The following is a 22876-nucleotide window of genomic DNA, read 5'->3' on the forward strand; positions in this document are numbered from 1 at the left end:
AATAAGTGCATGTATAAGTGCCCCTCCTGGCTACTGATGATAATTGTTTTTCTGTTTGTCTTTGTGCTATAGAGAAGGAAGAGAGAGGGAAACTGTGTTCTTCTCCAAAACAGATGAATACTGCTTATTTTTTATCAGTGCATGATTTTCTGGGATGGCAAGGGTGTATCTACAGCTCAGCAACCCCCAGGAAGTAATATACTTGGGTCACTGTAATGCTCCTCTGAAGTGACTCACCAGAGTGACTCACCTGGATGGGGCTTAATGCGCTGCTCGCTTTCAGGATCTGATATTTGCGAGGTACCTTGGGAGGTACTATCTCCGCCGATGAAAGTCTGATCTTACGTGTAGATGTGTTGTTCAGGTATATTTGTTTTAGGATGTAACATGCTGAATACATGAAGAAAATGATTTTAAGTCTCAGTTGGATTTTACTTTCATAATGAACTGCTGGCTGGATGCAAAGTGTCTACATGTTAGGCATTTCCCGCTGATCAGCAGCCGTGTGTCTGGCAGTACCACACATGCTATGTGAAATTCTTGGAGTTTGCAATCACCAACTTTGCCTTTTTGAAGGCAGAGTTGGTGATTCATCTTAGTTTTAACTTTCAACTTACCAGCCATTCTGATTGCATTCCCAAAGGCCAACCAGGGTGAGATGCGCCAGTCTCCCTTCTTGTCTTTGGAAACTGTGGCAAACATGGCCTGTTCCTCTCATACTAGTCCCCAGCTTTGAACTGCAGGCTGTGGGAGTCTTGCTCTTCTCAACCCTTGTTAGGAGAGCGTGGCTTCTCCAGGTAATGTCAGCTTTTGTGAACGCTCTTCTTCCTTACTCCCCATCTTTGTGCTTGCAATAGTCTGGGGGCCTGCATTTCAAATTAAGGGTCTAAGATAGGAGTATCATCCACACTGAAGGAGTCAAAACAGACAGCTGTGCTTCTTTTCATTCTGGAGAATGCCAGAAAGGTGTCTTCCCACACACACACACCCTTCCCCCTTCTATTAATGTTGATGATATTTGGTTGATCTTTCTTCTGGTAGAAGTTAGCAGGAAGCTCCAGGTATCTCTGTAAATCAGGCCATGTACTTGGGTTTCTAGGTAAAAGGTTGAGTTGGAAAGCTTGGTATAAGTCAGTTTCATGGGAAGACTTCACAGTACAAGGGAATTCAGCTTTTAAATTCTTAATTTAGTTTGTTTTCAGCAGTGCATATATTAAAATAACGTGATGAACAGAAGTTTAATATTCAAAGGTGATAAAAACTGATTACCTTGATGTTCAGCTTTAGGTACTGTGCTTGACTTGGGTTGGAAACATTGTCCCTGGATCTTTGAGAAGTGTTTGACTTGCTTTGCACTGTATGTATGTTCCTGCAAATCTGACCAACCTATCAACAAGTATTTTCTGACAGGCAAGAATGAGAAGCACAGAAAACATAGGCTGTTCAAATTCCACAGAAACAATTTTTAGATTTTGTTTTTTAATAAAGAGTTTTAAACCAACCTGTTATCCTATTTTCTTAGTATCCTGCAGAAATAAGAAAATATGATTATGATCCGAATTTTGCAATAAGAGGACTTCATTACGATGTACATCGGGTATGTATATGTATCTTTTTTTTGAGTTATGTTGTACTGAAAACCTAGCCAAAGAAAATAAATGAGCCTTCTAATTTTTCCAGTCTCTCACTCTGATGTGTAAGGATTTTGTTTCATGTTCTTCTTTCTTTGTGAGCTTGGGTATTTTTTTTAATAGCTGTCATTTATGAAGTATTTTGAGTATTTCATTATGTGGGGAGTGGGGAGAAAAGACAATTGAGAGTGCAACAGAATAAACCTCAAGCAGTCTGCTTTTAGAAGAAGATACTTCTTCATGACTAAGTTCAGGTCATTAGGTGTTTCCTTGGTGATTTTGCAAGCCCTAGGTAAAAGCCATTGATAAAGTATTTTGGAAGCTGTAAGGGCAGTTGAAGTGAAGGTGCTCAGCCTTTCTGGAATCAGAAAGGTTATACATAAAATTGCTTTGTTTTTTTTTTATAGTTTCATGTCAAATAATTTATCTATTTTTTTTTTTAATTTTTATTTTTCCTCTGTAAGGCGTTATTAATGAAGATTGATGCTTTTCATTATATTCAGCTAGGAACAGTTTACAGGTAGGTAAACTTATTCCCTATAATAATAATAATACTAAACTATACTCTTGTTTATAAATCTTCTACTTGCATTTATTTGTGTACATCTTGGTTCATATCAGGAACAGTTCTCTGAAAAGCACGGGCATGATTGAATATTGCAGTCTTGCTGGAAGGGGGTTTCTTTGCTCCTCTGTGTGTATGCACAGATGTGCACACACATTTACTGACTGGTACAGTACAGCTGATTTCCCCAGTCCAGAGCTGGGTAAGTTGGCAAGCTGTTTGGTCACATAGTGCTGACTCACTTTGTTTCCGGCTGTTAAATTGTGCTGAAAGACATCTAAAAATACACTGATGACTTCTCCACTGGTGCTTTCTATGCAAATAGTTGTCACAGAGTGCCTGTTAGCATGACTTGAGTGTGGTTGCAGATACACTTGAGAGGTTTTGCTGTATTTGCACAGAGCTTTTAAGTTTGGAAACATCATTCTGGAAGTGCGATGTGGTCATAGCTTTGTGTCCACACAGAGTGACACTTTTTGAATTTACTGAATTAATGGAAAATTGGTAGACTCTGTGCTGTACTTTGTTACATGGTATAGGCTTACTGCAGGTGATCTTAGATATGAGAGTCTTTAGTATGGCTTAGTTTGTGGTAATGAAGCACTGTGTGATTGATATGAACACCACACTCAATGCCATACTTTAAAATAAACAAGCCCAAGCACTTTTCTTAATTTCACTCGACAAAAGTTTTCCTTAGGCAACAAAAGACAATGCAACCTTGAGGTAATTTACTCTGGGAGTTGGTATGTAAGCATATGCTAGCACAAAATAACGATAGTGTGCTCATTGTGTCATTGTTTGCAAACTGGGCAGATAGGTACGTGATTCAGTCAGAAAGAAGAAATGATGTCATGGTCCAGCACTAGGATGATATTAACAGTGTAGTGGATGTCTGGATCTTCCAAAACAATGTGAGTTCTGTTTGTATCATCATTGGACTTGTAGTGAAACTATATACCATTTACTTGTGTCTTATACATGCTGATGTAGAATAATTACTGTATATTTTCAACTGTCAAAAATGGTTGCTGTGGGTTTTTTTTTTGTTTGTTTGTTTGTTTTTTTCCTAAGCGATCATTTATACAGGGTTAGGAAAGAACCAAAGGAACCATATGACTCAATCCGAAAGTCAGTGGTTGTAGATTCATTTAAAGAGGCTGTCACTTCAGAAGATTTTGAAAGGGCCATTAAAATAAAATATAAATGCTACTTCCCAGCGAGGGAAAAGCATAACTCTCTATGGTGATATTAAAAAAAAAAAAAAAGAAAAATTACTTTTTTTGAAAATAAAAGTCAGTTGGTGAGTCTAAAGCTTCAACTGCTGTGCTAGCAATTCACTGAGGTGGCAGATTTTCAAGACAGGATGTACTTGAGCGTAAGGAAGAAAATAATACATTGTGTGTATAGTATTTATATAAAATATGTTCTATATATAAATTTTTAAGGGGCAGGTAGGGTCAGTACTGAACTTTGGAAAAATGCTTAATTGCCAGATTAAAGGCTAGGTGATGTAATCAAATATATATTTATCTGTAGAGGTATGTAGTAGAAATACTAAGATTGGTATGAATGAGGTACGAATGGAAACAAATTAATCCAAGGACACCAGAAGGAATGTTGATGGAAGGGGCAAAAGGCTGGCATGTGTTGGTGGTACCTGGTTCAGTCGGTCATTGAGATATCCGTATGTTTACCTGCTGTTCTCCCATACGGGGTTGAGGGGAACAAAAAAGAGACCGAAGGCCTTGAGAGAAGACTTCAGGAGGAGAGATGGTATGACTGAAGCTGTAGAATGACCCAGATGAGAAGACAAATGGGTGGTGAGTCCATCAGCGGTGTTGCTTTATGATTCAGAGTGGGACAGGATGAAGAGGGAGAAGACAGCTGCTGCTGTCAACTCCTAGTACAGAAGGCATATCCAGAGCCAGCACATGGGCACCAATGAAGAAGACACCAAAGAGATGTTGAGATTAGCTGAAGAGCTAGTGTCGCTTGTCTTCCACACCCAAAGCAATCCTGGACAGACTGCTTGCCCATATACGTTCTCTTAGTTGTGCGTAAAATAAGACTATTTTTCTCTTCCGTACCACCATTGAACTTTGCTGTCAGTTGCTGTGTATCTGTACTTCATAGTTTTAACTTTCTTTGTGCTTTATACATTTGTAGGTCAATCATACTGCTGAAAGTAGCAGGACTTGCCCAAGTGTACAGCCTCATTTGCACTGAGAGATTTTAAGCAATTCTGGCACCGTTCTGACAAGGCACATTTCCAAAAACAGCAGTGGAAGCACTACTTTGGATGAACTGTGGTGTTTTTAGTGCCATGCTGTGAGTGGAATAGGATAAACTTAGTACTTCTACAGCTGGACTGTGAACTGTGTCGTGACTGCGGGTCTTTTGACAGACCTGATCTGCAGCTTTGCCTACACAGCCTTCTCTCTCTGGATTTCACAGCTGTTTATTGTCCTCTCTCTGGATTTGTGTTTAAATAGATCCAGATCTGTAGCAGTCCGCATTCAAGTACCCTTCGGCATAGCTGTCCACAGACTAGAACATGAGTCAGTCCTTGGTTGTGATGGTATTACTTGGTAGACATTTCACATTTTTGTTGCATTTCTCTCTGTTTCCTGCTGTGGAGTGGATGACACGAATAACTTTTTTCATTTTGTAACAGTTATCTGCTCTGGTCCTGTCCTGTGCAGTACTAACTTGAAGGCTGGAGTGCTACCAGCAGTAGCACAGAGCCATGCACAAGTCAATGTAGCATTGAGGAGTGCACTAAAGGAGATAGTTAACATGGGCCTCTACTGCCACAGCAGCTTGGTGGAAGCTCATATACCATGCCATTGCACTGCAAGGCTGATACAAACTGATAGCTGAAAGCACCGGACTTACTCATTTGTTTATTTTTAATGTCTTACAACATTTTGGGTGTGATCAAGAAACGGAGGCTCTGAAATCAACTGTCTTGCATGCAGGGCTGCAAAAGCATTTGAGGAGAAAAGGAGCATATGATCTAGCTTTTGTTTGCGTTCTTCAGTCTTAAGCAAAACCTCTCTGCCCTTCCCCTCCACTTCTGTGTCCTCTGGTGAGGATTATTGCATGTCTGCAGTGTTCAGGTGCTTCAATACAGGATGCTTCATGGTGTCAGTATTTAAAAACAATGAAAACAAAACAAAATAAAAACACTGTAAAGCCCTTCCTAACTTAGTAGTTGATAAAGAGACTGTGGTGACAGATGATGTCTCTTTTTCTCCCCCATTTGTTGTTGTGCTGCTGTATTTTCATTATTTGTCAACAATCCTTCAAGTAGTGTTAAATTTTGGGAAGCTGAACTGTTGATAGAGCTTAAACTCTTATTGAGTTAGAGGTTGTGTATTTGTTTGTTTCCCTTCAATCTTCAAGGGCATGCTGCAGAATAATCTGGTTTAAACTCTATCACATCATCAGTGCTTTACGAAACAAAGGCAGACTGAGGAATTTCTTTGTGTTCAGAAACTGGAAGCTCTAGCTGCTTCCAAACCCTTGAGGCAGACTTTCAATGGAGACTAATTAGCTTTTTCTCCTCTTAAGAAAGTGAAAGGGACTTAAATTTGGAATGTGTTCCGCCTGCGTCAGCGTGTTATAATGTTACTTGTTCTGTAAGGAGAGATGCTGTTTTAACCTAGACCAGTGTGTTCTTATGTCATTATTAGCATTGCAGTAAGCTCCAGATTTAAGTGTTAATCTGTTAGGGTTTCATTCAGTAATTACTTGAAAATTTCAGCATGACTTTTGAACTGAAGCTTACGTTGCTTTCCAGAGGCCTCAGCGTTGTCCCAGATGAAGAAGTCATTGCAATGTATGATGGTTCCCATGTCCCCTTGGAACAAATGAGTGACTTTTATGGAAAGGTAAAAATACCAACTGCTATTTAAAAACTAAATAATCTTCTGAAGGGGGGAGGGAGGTGGGGTTACGTTTTGTTCTTGTTTCTACTAACAGTTGTTTTCCTCAATGCCTGACTGACTTATGGTGCTGGACAGGAAGTTTGCCCTCTGAAGTGACAAACACCCTTTCTTTCTCCCACTTGCTGTACTTTCTTCTTTCACTGTTCCCTTTCCGAGCCATACAAGCAGAAGTAGAACACAGAAAAATCAAGTGAATTGCACAGTTGCACAGCAAATCTGATAGACTGCAAAGTGAACCATAGATGGTGCCTTACCTTAGCTACATACTTCTTCGTGGTGGTCTAATGGCTTCCCTGATGTAGCAGCATGTAAATGTATGGAGGCTTCTCTTGCATATGAGCTGGTACAGTGACAGTAAGAGAATTGGACAAAACATGAAAAATTTTCAGTTTAGGATTTGACTTTATGGAGAGGTTGATCTTACTGGAAAGTTCCTTCCACTTTTCCAAAAATATATGCTGTCTTTTTAGCCAAAACCAAATTAATTTGAGCTCCTTTACTTCTGGGTGTTCATTCCTTGCTGACAGGAAAGACCTTTCTTTGTGCTGTGGGGCACTTTGTTTTACTACATTTGTTCCTTGTTTTAAGGAACTGAATTTAGGATTACCAACTTAGGTCTCTGGAGCAGCAGTAGCAGTTGGGAGTATCAGCCTGGCATTCCCCATCAGGTATCTTGGTCTCCACAGATCCACTGACCTTGGAAAGGACATGGACAGGACAAGAGCCCATGGGCACAACACAGGTGGTTCCCTCTGAACATCAGGAAAAGCTTTCTCTTTTTTTTCAGTTTCAGTTCTGGGAGTGACTGAGCATTGGCACAAGTTGCCCATAGAGGCTGTGGAGTCTCCACCCTTGGAGATATTCAAAAACTGTCTGGACATGGTCAAGCCAACCAGCTTTAGGTGGCCCTGCTTGACCAGGGCCATTGGACCAGTTAGCCTCCAGACGTCCCTTCCAACCTCAACCATTCTGTGATCTTGACCAGTGTGCTGTCTTGAGGAAAGCTGTCTGGCTGTTTTACTTGAAGTATTTGTTCCTGTATAATGAGGTTCTCTACTTACATGAAAATTAACTACAGTTTCAGCTTTCGCAGAGTGGGCATCTGTTCTTCTGTTCTTGCATTAGTAATTGTAGATTCTTACAGCTTTTTACTATCTCTTTACAAGGAGGCAAATTGTTTTGCAGTCCTAGTTAGTATTCTACTTTATTCAAAAAACCCCACCGGACTTCCTGCCCCCCTCACCCCTTGTCAACAATCAGTGCTTCTTGTAGATTTGTAGACATTCGGTGAAGAGGTCTTTAGGTGTTTTTCCTGACTTAGCTGAGCACTGTCTTTTATGTGTTTATAAATTAAAATATTGCTCTTAAAGCAGTGATTATTCATGATTAATTTTTAAAATAAAGCCAATGCTTTTGTTGGAGTTACTTTATTGGAATTCTGTTAATTCAGCAAGAATGCTAAGGCAATGAGAAGAGTGGTGGAAAAAGCTGAGTATTTCCAACTAGTCTGAAGTGTTTATATTAAATCAATGAAAGTTCTTATCTGAGAAATGTTTGACCTTTTTTTTTTTTTTCTTTTCCTTCTCACCCATATGTAGAGCTCACAAGGAAACACAATGAAGCAATTCATGGATATATTTTCCTTGCCAGAAATGACACTCCTTTCTTGTGTAAATGAATATTTTCTGAAAAACAACATAGACTATGAGCCTGTTCATCTGTACAAAGACGTCAAGGTATTAACTTTGAAGACTTAGGTAAACCTATACATTTGTGCATCTTATCTGTGAGCACTTTGAAGACAACCTCCTGTGTTAGCTCCAGACATCAACTTTAGGTTTTGTATAGAGTAATTATTGCTATAAAACCAAAAAAACATAAGTAAAATGATGGTAGACCTTGGAAATAAACTGAATGTTTTAGCAATTTGTTTTAAATCTAGTATTTTATGGCAGTTGTTCTTTCTTCAGGTTTGTGGAGGAATAGGAGTAAAGTAAAGAAGCTCTCATATGGCAGTAAAGCTTCTTTTGCTTGCTATTGCAGGTCTACTTTTCTTGCTAGCAGGAATTGTTAGAGTCTGTGGGGAATTCCATGGAGCTTTCAGTTGTACTGCCTCTGTATTTCTATTAGTATAAGATTGTTTTTTTGTCTCTTGCTTTTGGCATATCTCTTTTGCTTGTTTGCTTATGTTCCTACTCCAAGTAGTAATGACTGGAGTAATTTGACTCTCCCGGTTCCGCAGGATGTATCCTCCAGAGGAGTTAAAGTTGTGTTATGGTTACTTAAGAACAGAAGAGGTCACTCTCAAGTTGATGGTGTTTGTATGAGCTTTCCACCCAAAATCTTTTCATGGCCCCTTTTTTTGAGATATATTAAACCTGAGTAGCTAAGTGCACGCGATGGGCCTGAATATTGAACTCACTTACCCATGTAGATCAGATAGGCTTTAAGAAACTTTTGACCTCCTGCTAAGTTTCCCTTGTGCCTGTAGTTACATAGTCAGAAGGCTAGTGTTTTTGGCTTTTGCTGAAAGGTTTCTAAAAACGTCCATACATTTAACTGCTCAGTGTTACCAACATTTTTGAAGCCCCATAAGTGGCATTTCTAAAAGAATTTGTAGCATTTATGACCTTAAACCTTGTGTAAGTGCCAGTGTGGCAGTATCGGTATCCTAAACTGAGAGCTGCCAAATGCCCTCAGAGTGCCTTACGGCTCCTTTGCTTAAGGATTTAGCTTCTTTTTTCTGTTTGTATTTTTTTTTTGTAATAACCAGGGCATTTGGGAGTGATAATCTAAAATCCGACTTGTGTCTCCCTCCCCGCCCCCCCCCCCCCGGGCCCAAGGAAAGGAATGTGTTCTGCTCCAAAGGTCATTAGAAACCTGTGATGACTCGGCTTCTGCAGTGGGATTTCACCCAACTTTACCCTTTTGAGCTCTCTTTCACAGTTGTTACAGCTCCGGGTTTGTACTTTCCTGAAAGTATGAAGTTATTTTCTTGGAGAACAAGTTTACTCCTTGTCTAGTGGCGGTGCGCACATAATGATTAATGCATGGCATTTCTGTAAAGTTGAAAATATAATGAAGAGAAAGCAGTTGTTATAAAAGCAAATTACTGATACACAGTGAGCATGATTTTTATATTTGGAAAGATCTCTCAGTTCTTCAGTGCTCTGTTGCTTTCCTGACAGGATTCAATCAGGGATGTCCACATCAAAGGAATAATGTATAGAGCAATTGAAGCAGATATTGGTAAGTACTAATGAGATCATCTGTCAAAGCTTTGTGTAATGATCTTTCTGGCTTCCTTATTTAATATCACTAATTCTAAATTTTAAATCTTGGAAGAGGTATTTCCACTTGCATAGGTTGCCTCTGTTAAGTATAACATCTGAACCGTTGGTTAAACACAGAAAAACATTCTATTGAAAAACTTTAAATTAATACTTTATCTTCACCAATCCTCACAGAGAAATACATCTGCTATGCTGAACAAACTCGTGCAGTGTTAGCAAAGCTGGCTGATCATGGCAAGAAGATGTTTCTTATCACAAACAGTCCCAGCAGTTTTGTGTAAGTGAACAGTTGTTTGTTGTTCAACTATACATATGTAAAGGATGGGGAGGATGAGGTGGTTGAATGTAATTCATTACATTACACAGATAATAGCATTTCTGTTAGGCTTTGGTGTTAATAACCCTTTGTCCTTTTTAGGGACAAAGGCATGAAGTTCATAGTCGGCAAGGACTGGAGGGATCTCTTTGATGTGGTCATTGTACAGGCTGATAAGCCAAACTTTTTCAATGATAAGCGAAGGTGGGTATTTAGTCAGTAAGGACTGATTCAAGCAGCTTATTCCATATAAGGCTGTAGAGCATGTTAATGAAATATTTTGATTTGGGTGCAACGTAAAATTAAATTTTAGTGACCTTAAATAGGATTTAATTAAATACAAAATGCAGAAACACCCAATTCTGAAGGACAAATATTACCATTTCTTACCTGAGAAAGTTGCAATAGTTAATACAGGCCTACGGGACTGAGTTAGGGTCATAGAGGTTGTTTTAAATACCTTTTTAACATCCCTTACTGGAAATCTTTTTCATTACTTGTAGTTTTGTTTAGTCACATGTAATATTTAAAGGGCAGACTGGCTGACAGGCTGTAGTATTCGGACTACTTGTTCAGTTAAGTAAATATATTTGCAATGCATATGTACTACTTTTGCACTTGAAAAATACCTCTTCCTTTATGTGTACTTAAGACTTTGAAAGTGAGATTAAAGTGGGAATTTTTTCCTCTTTGCTTCATTTTCAATTTAATTTCAAAAAAAACTTTGCTGTCCTTCCAGCCCCCAGTCCTGTGCCGCCTCCTTCAGTTGTTCAGTTGTACAAAGTGAGGTATTGGGCAAGATTTTAAATATTTTTTTATTCCTTTTTGGGATCACTTCTTAATGGCAGACCATTGTCGCTGTTTTCTGCCTTCTGTCTGTGGAGGCTGGTTCCCTGCCTTAGTTCTCAACGGTTGTTCTCAAACTGTTATAGTTTTTATCAGTATACTGCGTAGATAGATTGCATTTACCTGGCTAAAGCTGAAGTTTTGGAGCTTTACCTTTTCTCTCACAAAGTATTTAAATGCTATAAGGCACATTTTCCTTTAGAAAGATGAATATTTTCATTTTTTTCACTTTTGAAATATTCTGTCAGTTTTTACAGCAGCGTAACAATTGTGTGTAATTCTGTTCTAGACCGTTTCGGAAGGTGAATGAAAGGGGAGTGTTGCTTTGGGACAAAATTCACAAATTGCAGAAAGGCCAGATCTACAAACAGGTACCCTTTAAATAACTTTCTACACTTTCAGTTCAGATTTAATACCCATTCCCTACAGTCTTAAATTTCTTTAGCTATCATAAAGGCTTCTGAAAACAAGGTATTTTTTAAGAGTTATTTTAATTTCTGTAGTTCAAATTAATTGCTGGTATTATATGTCTGCAGTTTACTTGCCTCTTAAAGTGGCAAGTGAAAAGTTATAGTATTACTGAAATTACACATGGCACTTGGGATTCGTAATATATAAACTGAGAGCAAGATTCTTGATAGAAAAATATATTTAGGTGTGTACTGAATACCTTTTTCCTGCCTGTGATTGTGCAAGCTGCATACTGCTACAATGTACGTGTCATTTCTGCAGGGTAACTTATATGAATTTCTGAAGCTTACTGGCTGGAGGGGCTCTAAGGTTCTCTACTTTGGTGATCACATCTACAGTGACTTGGCAGTAAGTAGTTTGCTTTCATGAAACGAGATAAAATACGAGACTTTTTGTTGGATTCCCTCTCTTCTTCAATACAATTATTCAGTATAATGCTCTTCCATTTGAGATTTCTGAATACAGCAAAATTCCAGTTGATAGTTGCTTTTCCTGCGTTGAAGACAATTGGTGCCATAAAAGGCTGACCCTGTTTTCCACCTGGCTTGCAGCATTTAACTTGTTTACACCCTGAGCCCAGGGATGTGAGTTTGCATTCCTGATCCAGATACCGATTGTGCCAGATGTAGCAGAAAGTAAACACGGATATCCAAACGTACAGGATGTAGCTGATTTGGATGACATTTGCTACTAAGTGTAATAAGAGCTGAATGAACTTCTGTTTTGAATGGCAGGAGGCAATCTTTCTGTCACTACTAGTAAACTGACTTTCTTCCTGAGATTTTGCTGGGGTTTGCAGCCCCCCTGTCCATGTGTTTTCATATTACCTTACAAGCAAATGTGCTGTTCACTCTTACTTCAGAATAAGTTACCATCACTTAACTCTTCTGTAATTCCTTGTGTATTAATTCCTTTACAAGACTGATTGTCAGCCATGCTGCTGTATTGTGGTTCAGCAGTGGATGTTAATATTTTTGCCCAACATGCTTTTAAAAAGAAAAGTAAGCCTGGGTGCTACGTAGGGCTGAGGACCAAGTGAAGAAGGAGGAAGCTCTACTCTTTGGCACAATGGAGGAAAGAACACAGGTAGCAGCTGCCTCGTCTTGTACTTGTCAGGAGAAGCTTGAATAGCTGGAGGTCCTGATAGGGCCTTCTGTCAACTGTGAGTGTATGGGTAGACACCACGAACCCAACGCAATTTCCTCCATATGCTTCTGACAGCAGCAAAGATCTCATCTATAATATCTTCCTCTTGGAAAATGTGGGATTTGGAGCTTACTCTAAAATTAAAATCTGTTGCATGTTGGCACAATTAAGTCCCGCTGTTTAATATGTCTGCTTATGCAGAAGAAGCAATTTAAATTAGTACACTTTGGGAGTAAAGAATGGTCAAATTATTCAATTCCTTTAAGTAGTTCTTTTTAAGACTAATACTTGCATTCTTTTTAATACTTTTTGGTAAATAGGATTTGACCCTGAAGCATGGCTGGCGCACTGGTGCAATTATTCCAGAGTTACGATCAGAGATTAAAATCATGAACACAGAGAAGTACATTCAAACCATGACCTGGCTACAGACTCTGACAGGATTACTGGAACACATGCAGGTTTGTTCTGTGTATGTGTAATCGGTTCTGTATAGCTGAAGGGATCCGGCTAAGTTTCTAAATGCTTGATGTTGCAAGTGGTTTCTGTCTCACTGAAGCCCCCAGTTTAACTGCAAATAAATGCTTTAATTATTTGCAATGATTAGTTTTCTCAAAATTTTGACCCCTTCCTCCACTGGTCATGCTGTGTTGATTCCCGCTTTCAGTTGGTTAAGGTACGTGAATGATTGTTGTATAATGATCGCTGAAGCATTCCTCATCTCCTGTTAGCTGATAAGAGTTTATTAATGGAAAGGTTCATTTATGAAGGCATCCTTAGTTATCTGTCATCTACACTTTACGTTCCAGGTTCACCGTGATCCTGATTCACAGATGATTTTAGAAGAATGGAAGAAGGAAAGAAAGGAAATGAGGTAAGAAATGGAAGTTGGGCTATTTGCAATATTCTTCATGGTAGCCAAGTGTTCAATGTGATGTATTTCACAGGTTTCTGCAGAATTTCTCTCCATTCTTGATTTATATTCTGTGGTAGCTACTGACTTTCTAGAATATTGCTTTACATAGCAAATTTTACCTGTTTCTTCTTCAGCTCTTCTCCCCTCTGACCTTTGTGCATATAAGCCCCTATTCCCCTTCTTTAGAACAGATAGTAGTTTTCTGCATGAAAGAGTAATGTCAGGTCATAGAATCATAGAATATCCCGAGTTGGAAGGGACCCACTAGGATCATTGAGTCCAACTCCTGGCACCACACAGGTCTACCCAAAAATTCAGACCATGTGACCAAGTGCACAGTCCAAACCCTTCTTAAACTCTGACAGGCTCGGTGCAGTGACTACTTCCCTGGGGCGCCTGTTCCACTGTGTGACCACCCTCTCGGTGAAGAACCTCTTCCTGATGTCTTGCCTGAACCTCATGTGCTGCAGCTTGACACCATTCCCTCAGGTCCTATCACTGGTGATTAAGGAGAATAGATCGGCGCCTGCCCCTCCACTCCCCCTCGTGAGGAAGCTGCAGACTGCGATGAGGTCTCCCCTCAGCCTCCTCTTTTCCAGGATGAACGGGCCAAGTGATCGCAGCTGCTCCTCATACGTCTTCCCCTCTAGGCCCTTCACCATCTTTGTAGCCCTCCTCTGGACACTCTCCAACAGTTTCATGTCCTTTTTGTACTGTGATGCCCAGAACTGCACACAGTACTCGAGGTGAGGCTGCACCAGCGCAGAGCAGAGCGGGACAATCCCTTCCCTTGATTGACTAGCAATGCTGTGCTTGATGCACCCCAGGGTACGGCTGGCCCTCCTGGCTGCCAGGGCACACTGCTGGCTCATATTCAGCTTGCTATCAACCAAAACCCCCACCCACATCCCTCTCTGCGGGGCTGCTCTCCAGCATCTCATCGCCCAGCCTGTATGTGTAGCCAGTGTTGCCCCGTCCCAGGTGCAGGATCCGGCACTTGCTTTTGTTAAACTTCATGCGGTTGGTGATTGCCCAGCTCTCCAATCTGTCCAGATCTCTCTGCAAGGCCTTTCCACCCTCAACAGAGTCAACAACTCCTCCAGGTTTAGTGTCATCAGCAAATTTGCTCAGAACACCTTCTATTCCTACATCCCAAATCATTTATAAAAACATTGAAGAGGACTGGCCCTAAAATGGAACCTTGGGGGACCCCACTAGTGACTATCAGTCAGCCTGATGCGGCCCCATTTACCACAACCCTTTGAGCCCTGCTCATCAGCCAATTGCTCACCCACTGTATGATGTTTTTGTTTGGCTGTATGCTGAACATTTTGTCCAGTAGGATCCTATGGGAAACTGTGTCAAAAGCTTTATTGAAATCCAAAAAGATCACATCAGCTGTTTTCCCTTCATCGACTAGATGGGTGATCTTATCATAAAAGGAAATCAAGTTAGTCAAATAGGACCTACCCCTCGTGAACCCATGTTGGCGGGGACCAATGACTGCATTGTCCCCCAGGTGTGCTTCAGTAACTTCAAGGATAATCTTCTCCATAATTTTACCAGGCACTGACGTGAGACTGACAGGCCTGTAATTGCCAGGGTCTTCTTTCTTGCCCATTTTGAAAATTGGTACAACATTTGCCAGCTTCCAGTCTACTAGGACCTCTCCAGATTCCCAAGACCATTGAAAAATAATTGAGAGAGGTCCAGCAATGATGTCAGCCAACTCTCTAAGCACCCTGGGATGAATCCCATCTGGACCCATGGACTTCTATGGATCCAGGTGGAGCAGTAAATCCCGCACACGTTCAGGGTCGGTTGGGAGTTTGTCATTCTTTACCATCACGGTCCTCCAGCTCAGGGCACCCAGGGTCCCGAAGCCCATCATCAGCGTTGAAGACGGAGGCAAAGAAGGCATTAAACGTCTCTACTTTGCCAATGTCCTTGTCTGTGAGGTGACCTTCCCCATCAAGTAGAGGACCTATGTTTTCTTTGGTCTTCCTTCTTCTGTTCACATACTTGAAAAAAACCATACTTGAAAAAAACCTCCCACAGACATGGCCAGCTTCAACTCTAATTGGACTTTGGCTGCACGAATTTTCTCCCTACAAACGCAAACAGCATCCCTGTATTCCTTCCTCGTCGCCTGACCCTCCTTCCAGCAGCTGTACACTTTCTTTTTCTGCCTAAGCTCCAGCAGATGATCCCTGGTCAGCCAGGCCGGCCTTCTGCCCCACCTGCCTGACTTCCGATATTTTGGAATCGCCTGATCCTGTGCTTTTAGGAGGCAATGCTTAAAGACTGACCAGCACTGATAGACATCAATGCCTTCAAAAGCAGTTTCCCAGGGGACCTTGCTAACTAGTTCTCTGAGCAGCCTGAAGTCTCCTTTCCCCATATCCAGGGCTGAAGTTTTGGTGGCAGTTTTCCTTCTGTCACCAAAAATTTTAAACTCAACCGCTTCATGGTCACTATGACCAAGACAGCTGCTAATTACCACATCCGCCACAAGACCCTCTCTGTACTGCAGCAACAGATCTAGGAGGGCACCTTTCCTAGTTGGCTCCCTTAGCACCTGCACCAAGAAGTTATCATCGAGGTGCTTTAGGAACCTCCTGGACTTGCTCGTGTCAGCCGTGTGGTGATCCCAGTTGATGTCTGGCAAGTTGAAGTCCCCCATAAGGACAAGGGCAGCTGATCCCGAGGTATCTCTTAGTTCCTCAAAGAATAATTCTTCGGCGTCATCATCCTGTCCGGGTGGTCTGTAATAGACTCCCACAACGACATCCTCTTTATTTGTTCGTCCCTTAATCCTTACCCAGAGGCTCTCAACTTTGCCATCGCCAACGTCAAGTTTCACCCAGTCCAGCCCCTCCTTCACGTACATTTCCACCCCCCACCTCGTCTACCCTGCCTGTCCCTCCTGAGGAGCCTGTAACCATCTATTGCGACACACCAGCCACAGGACTCATCCCACCAGGTTTTGCTTATGCCGATGATGTCGTAGCTGTGGGACTGGGCCAAGACTTCTAGCTCATCCATTTTATCCCTCATACTGCGTGCGTTTGTGTAGAAGCACTTCAAGTGTGCCTCACTGCACGCAGCACCTTGTGGAGCAGATCGGAGGACCTCACTAGCACACAGTCCCTCTGATTCTAGTGCGCCATCCCTTAGCTTATCACCAGAAGGCCTGGTTTTATGCCTTCCCACCTTCGACTCTAGTTTAAAGCCCTATCTATCAGCCCTGCTAACTCCTGGGCAAAAATCCTTTTTTGAGAGAGGCGCATCCCATCTGGTGCCAGCAGCCCCGGCGTCGCGTAGACCTTCCCGTGATCAACAAACCCAAAGTTCTGCCGGTTGCACCATTCTCGAAGCCACGTGTTAGTAAGATGAGTCTGCTTGTCAACATTGATCCCTCCTATCGGAAGGACAGAGGCAAAAACAACCTGTGCCCCTGATCCTTTAACCAGTTGCCCTAAAGTCCCTTTTGATCGCTCTTGGACTTGTCCTTGCTACTTTGTCATTACCAGCCTGAAAAACCAGTAGCAGGTAGTAGTTGGTGGGCTGTACCAGGTGAGTGACTTTCCTGGCAATGTCTCTTACCCAAGCCCCAGGGAGGCAGCAGACTGCCCTGTGGGTTGGGTCCGGATGGCATATCGGGCCCTCTGTCCGTTTCAGAAGGGAGTCCCCCATGACGATAACCCTTCTTTCTTGACAGAAGATGTAGCGATGCGAGGGGTAGATTGCCTTGAAATCTAGGCAAATACTAGATCAAATACTCTTCTTTCTTGTGTGGGTTCTCTAGTCCCTCTGCTACGTTCAGCTGTCATCATTGCTATTGATTACACAGCTTAACTTCTGCATGATTTGAAAACGTATTTCTGTATCAAGGGAATACCACTAAGTCAGTTCTTCAGTTCTCTCTTTTTTTTTTTTGGGTGATTTGTTCAGATTACATACAATGTATTTTGGAATATACAGAAATGGGGCTCTGTGCTACACTGGATTTAGTAATGGTCTCATCACAAAGACAGGCAATAGGGCTAAAGCTCCTAAAAACATGCTAGCATGAGGGAGCAGTCCCTAATTACAGAGTGTGTGAAGTGCACTGTTGGTGAGGACAACAACTGAGCTAACAGCAGCCTTCCACAGAAATGTGGAAGTAAATGAAATAGGAGTAATGCTTGGCAGTGACTGATTAATAACGGAGGTTAATTCCAAGATATGTTTAAGTATTTTGTGTACATTAAGCTAAATCTTTTTTTTTTTTTTTAAGTCTTTTATCTCTGGGACCAATGGATATCATTAGGATTTAGATAAACACAAAAGTCTTCTCTAAAAATCTCTAAAGTGAAAGCTTGAGATGTCATGTTTCTGAAGTAAGGAGCATCTTACCACTGTTTTAGTGGGAGAAGTATAATGCTCTTCTTTTCACTACTGTGATGACTAGATCTGGGCTACGTATATGCAAGAAGTGGAAAAACTTTATATGGTGCACTTAAGTGTTTTGAAGTGAAATGGTGAGAGAATAACACACAGCACAGATTATAGGAGCTGCTTGCTTCAAGTTCTGGAAACTAGCTGATAAAGAGATGTGTGCGAGTACGTTCCATTCATTCTCTTTGTTTTCTTTTTTTGGGGGACAGGGAAATGAACAGGAATTTCTTCAATGCACAGTTTGGAAGCTTATTCAGAACGGATGAGAATCCCACGTACTTCCTAAGACGTCTGTCTAGATTTGCAGATATCTACATGGCATCGCTGAGTTGTCTCTTGAACTATGAGCCTGACTACACATTTTATCCAAGAAGGACTCCTTTGCAGCACGAACTTCCTGGCTGGTCAGATCAGCTGTGCACTGGTACATTCAGAATACCCTTCCTACAAGAGACGGTTCAGATCAAATAAGCACTTGCCTTATTATCTCTAAAATGGGCAAATACACCCTTTTTTTTGAATATGGATGCATTTTATTTAACTCACTTAAATCTGTTACCTTGATTTAGATGTAATTCATACTTGTTCTCAATAAGCATAGCACCTATTTTCTCCTCTACTGCTCAGAGATGTGAAACCTCTTCTTACACACAGAGGATATAATGGACTGCCAAAATAGCAGAGGGCTGGGGGAGAGGACAAATTTGAGGGGGAAAGGCTGGTGATGTTCTGGGATGGTTGCTTTTGTTTGTTCGTTGGAAACTTTGATCTGCAGCCTTGTGGCTTACAAAGAAATAGCTGTGCTGTCCTTTCTGGCTGTGATCAGAACTGTAGCTAGAGCCTGTCATGGCTTGGCACTGAAAAGCTTAAATCCAGTGTTAGTCATTCAGTGATACGCTGTTACTAACCAGTTTATGGTGAGACTGAGAGGGATATGGCATAAGCAGTAACTTCCTGTTGCCGTAGCTAGAGCATTATCTGCAACTGAACTAACTGGTGTAATGCTTGGGTGCATCTCTGGAGCATTGCAATGGCTACAGTACAGGCATGCTCAGGCTGGTGGGCTTCTTTTCTTGCCTGTACATCATTTTCTGTTCTTGTACTGTCTGTGCTTGGCTGTAGGTGGACCTGAACCTAAACCTGACAGTGACAGGAAGCTTGGAGTGCTTCAGCTTCCTTGTGCTGACTTTGACACCTTTCCTTTTAAGATTCCAAACTGTTTAAATACCTGCTCTCTGATAATAAAGCCATTGCAACAGGTCTCACAGTGTGCATTTCAAAGTGGAGGCAGAATTCCATCAGGCTTTAGATTGATCCTAAATGCTGCTTTTAAAACTTACAAGTGTCTTACAGTGCGGCACGCAGTGCAGTTTTGAAGTTCCCTTGGAGATGAGGTACTTGATGTAGCCTTCAGTAATGGACTTCTGCATTCAAAAGTAAACACGCACAATGGGCACATGAATTTGGGGGGGAGGAGGGAGAGGAGACGTGAGCAGATGAAAAACAGTTTTCTGATGACATTTTTTTTAGCTCAAGCCCCCAGAGCTGGATTGGGGGTGATGGACAATTTGCATCAAGCAAAACAACTTTAACTGTGCAGGTGAGAAGTCTTATAGGATTACTAAAATTGCAAGAAAGGCACGAACACAAGCTTTGCGTAGCATATATGTTCCAAAGATTTGAGCTGAAAAATGTCTATTTTGCACAAGGAAAACATCTGTTGATGTATTTCCTCGAACAGGCACTTTATAGAACTGATATGTAGTTGTTTTTAAATCAGGATGCTTTCTTGTCTCTGCATCCAAAGGAAAGTTATTATTTTTGAACTGGTGCTTCCTGCTCCAGCCATTTTAGAAGGCATAATGACTAACGGTTTTCAAAATTTAGTTATAAAGGGTTCTGTTCTTAAAAACGTATAATTGACAAAATACATAGCATTTGGTATCTTTCATTTCATTATGGGATATCACTTGGTTCATACCGTGATAGTCAGGTAAACAAACTTTTGGTGACCAAAAGTTTTCTTGTTTGTTTTTTAACTTGTCTTATATGCAAGAATCTGTACTGAATTCCAGATGCAGTATCTCTCATGTTTTTAAAAGCATGTTTGCAAAGTAAAGAATGTATTTTAATCTAGCCTGCACAATTTCATATGCAGTTTTCCTGTATGCTTGAAATCAGTCTGAAGTCCTGAGAGGTGCTTATGGATTTTACGTTCATGGTTTTCTTGTGCTCCTATTTGAAACTTGACATGCCATACTCCTAAAGTGAGTGCTTGTGTGTGTGTGTGTGTGTGTGTGTGTGGTGTGTTTAAACAGAAGAGTATACCTGAAATGGGTAAGTTCATCTGACAGTCCTGCTGTTTTGGTGGAAGATGGTAGTTTGGCTTTATGAGGAGAGTTGGTGGTGGAGCTGTGCAAGAAATATTTAGCATAACTCGACGATGCAGGCTGTTCTGTCAGCTGAAATTTGGGGATGGAAATGTCCCCAATTTGCCTTCATTTTTTTATCTTCATGCTCAGCTAGAACTGAACTTGGTGTTACATATACGTAGCACCTTTCATGCTCTAGAGATCTCAATGCACTGTTTAAAATAAAACAAAACCCACTGTACATTCTTCATGTCACTACCAGCAATTAAGAGTGTTGTTCTTCAGTTCTGCATTGCTGCATTTGCTAATGTTTTGGTTATAGCTCTTGTGTTTCCTATTTGAAAGCTGGCTAGGAGTCAGTTTGTTTGTCTAATTTTCCTGTGTTAACCAGGAACAGTCTGATTGGGTTGGATGATATTACCCACATACTGCCCATTTTGTTTCAAGATGATTTTTCCTCCCTCTCAACTTACAAACCCATCAAACTTCTGTACAAAGCTATGTGACAGCACGCAGCTCAAGTAGAATCTTGTTTATGTTGCATGACTTCTTGAAACAACGTTGCATGAAAAAAAATAATTATGGAAGTGTTATGTTCTTTTAAAAATACATATAATATGAATTTAAGTGAGAATTTTAAAATGCATTATTTATTTTTCAGTGCTAGAATATTATTCTTTTAAAAATGTATTGTGTTTTTGTAATTATTTCAAAGAACTCGAGCTGCATACCTTGGTGCTCTCTGCATAACTTATTTTAACCTTATGTTACTGACTTCCAAGAGATTTTTGAGCACGTTGAAAGGGCAATGTCTGTTTATGTTCATTTTGGAAGTGTTCGTTTGAACACCAAAGTAAGAAGAAATTTTTTTTCTGTTCTGTAAAAACTGAGAGGAGAATAGTCTGTCAGTAAAAGAAGAGTTTAATGAACTATGGAAACTTTTTTTGTTTTTGTGATTAGAAAATATTTAATGATTATTACAAAAATAAATGCTTGGACTCTGTCTTCTGGTCCCTATGAGCGTTAATTTTTTGGGTGACATGGGAGAAGGAAAGAACAGGAATTGTACTGTTGCAAAACTGTGGGGAAAGCTCCCCCAAACGTGTGTATGTAAGGGTGCGTGTTCCTTCTAAAATTTTGTTTTACCGTCTCTAGAAAAAATCAAGAAGGAATGTGTCGGGGCATGAAGAGGAGTTAGGGAAATGACTTCCATCTGTGGCTTTCATTCAGTCATATTTACACCTTAGATTCCCTTGGCTGTCCTTGGTAGTTGCATTGTCAACCCTGGGTTGGCCTGTATAGCTTGCTCTGATACGAGGCATCCTGGGGATGTTCTCAGAGGCAATGGATGCTTTCCTGCAGGGCCATCTTCTCTCCCTCCCCCCCATGCAGAAAACACCAGGAGGTATGTTTTAGCTGAACATTGCTGCTGCCAGCAATAAAATCTTTCTTGTCTTGCCGTTTTGTGGTTTCTAGCAATCAAAGTAGGGTCTGATCGACATTTAATAGTAAGGTGCAGATAGCTGCTATTGCTGTGCGTTGGTTGAAAGGCAACATTAATGTGCTTTGCACAAATGTGGTATGCGAAGAAACAGATAGCTTCTGCTCCTTTCAGACCTGAAAATCTGAATGCGGTCATGAAATGGCAAGGTATGTCCATCTTCAGTATCTACTTTTTCACAAAAACGGCTCAAGTAGAAATTGGTTACTATTTTAATACCCTCATATACCCTATACTTCTTGCTAAAGCTGATACACTTAATATTTCTCTTTGTATAGTGATATGAGATATAAACAAAACCCAGGAAAGCTGGAGAAAAGACAAAAGCTAGAGCAGGCAAGTGGGACAGACAGGAAGCTTGCATTTCCTACTCTGAAATCCTTATAAGCAAGGATACTAATAAAAACATCCCCTCAGTTTAAAAAGACAGGGTTCATGCATGTTCTGTTTTATGCTAGGTGGATGTATTTACAACCAAGCCAAAACAAAGGCACAGAGCTGGAGTAATAGCAAATTGAGGATATTTGCCAAGTTAGCAGCCCTGTGTGCTTGAGGCCATTTGACTAAATGGTTGTACAGAAGAAGATTTTGACTTGAAGATTTTGATTGTGTACAGAAGAATGAAAGTAGTGAAATAGGAAGCTAGTGAAAGTTTTACACTTGTCATAGAGAAGTGTCTCTGGGTGGTTTAAGAATCGAGACTCACTTTTGCATTTAGCACTCATAGTTGATATTTCTAAGACAGAGGTAACACTTCTGAGGTTGGTAACTTTGCAAACCGTACAGACTGCATGTTAAACAAGGCTGTACTGTTTGTTTTGGTTTTTAATTTATAGTGAGATTTTATTCCCTGAAAGCTCTAGGTGCTGTTTTTTTTTTTTTTTTTTTTTCACAGTGAATGCAAATAGAAGTGTGTTTTACATTTGACTAACGCCAAATTCCATCTTTAGTTCTGATCATGCGGACCGCTCATCACAAGCTGCTGGTCATCTGAATCCTATAGAAGAGAAGGAAAAAGAAAATCAGAGTTGAACATCGTGCAACAAATGAACTTCCCTTTTTGGCAGTTTGTCCACACAGATGGCAGTTTGCACCTGCTACTTTTGCACCAAACAAGTCTCTTTACTGCATGCAGAAAGGTTTACTGTGTTCTTTAAACTCTCTGTGTATATGGGAGTCTTGCCGAATTGGACCATTGAGGCTACCTCTACATTCTGGTCTTACTCAGACTTTCCTTCCCTTGTTTCCCACCCCCTTCCTGCTGCATTTCACACTCTGTCAAAGACTGCTAGCATGCAACTCAGCTGCGTTTACGGCAAAGAGAAGGAAAGACAAAAGGCTTTTTAAAGTTTGTGTAGATGCATCACTGACATCTAGGAGCATTTGAAGTCCAACTTAATTCAGCTCTCTTTGAAGGTAGGTCGCA

The 22876-nt window shown here is 40.8% G+C and overlaps 1 protein-coding gene across 1 annotated transcript in view; it reads left to right on the top strand.

The window, feature by feature from the left end:
• NT5DC3 (5'-nucleotidase domain containing 3) overlaps positions 1 to 20952 on the top strand; it is a 30853-nt gene extending 9901 nt beyond the window's left edge. The window contains exons 3-14 of the mRNA XM_040560536.1: positions 1523 to 1597; positions 2096 to 2151; positions 6002 to 6092; positions 7748 to 7885; positions 9338 to 9398; positions 9617 to 9719; positions 9861 to 9962; positions 10894 to 10975; positions 11337 to 11423; positions 12542 to 12682; positions 13031 to 13095; positions 17787 to 20952. Of these exons, the coding sequence (XP_040416470.1) occupies positions 1523 to 1597; positions 2096 to 2151; positions 6002 to 6092; positions 7748 to 7885; positions 9338 to 9398; positions 9617 to 9719; positions 9861 to 9962; positions 10894 to 10975; positions 11337 to 11423; positions 12542 to 12682; positions 13031 to 13095; positions 17787 to 18048 (1263 nt within the window). The 3' untranslated portion in view covers positions 18049 to 20952. The remainder of the gene's footprint in view (positions 1 to 1522; positions 1598 to 2095; positions 2152 to 6001; positions 6093 to 7747; positions 7886 to 9337; positions 9399 to 9616; positions 9720 to 9860; positions 9963 to 10893; positions 10976 to 11336; positions 11424 to 12541; positions 12683 to 13030; positions 13096 to 17786) is intronic.
• Positions 20953 to 22876: the final 1924 nt, after the last annotated feature.

Source organism: Cygnus olor, chromosome 1 (assembly GCF_009769625.2).
Source record: "Cygnus olor isolate bCygOlo1 chromosome 1, bCygOlo1.pri.v2, whole genome shotgun sequence".
Lineage (NCBI taxonomy): Eukaryota > Metazoa > Chordata > Aves > Anseriformes > Anatidae > Cygnus > Cygnus olor.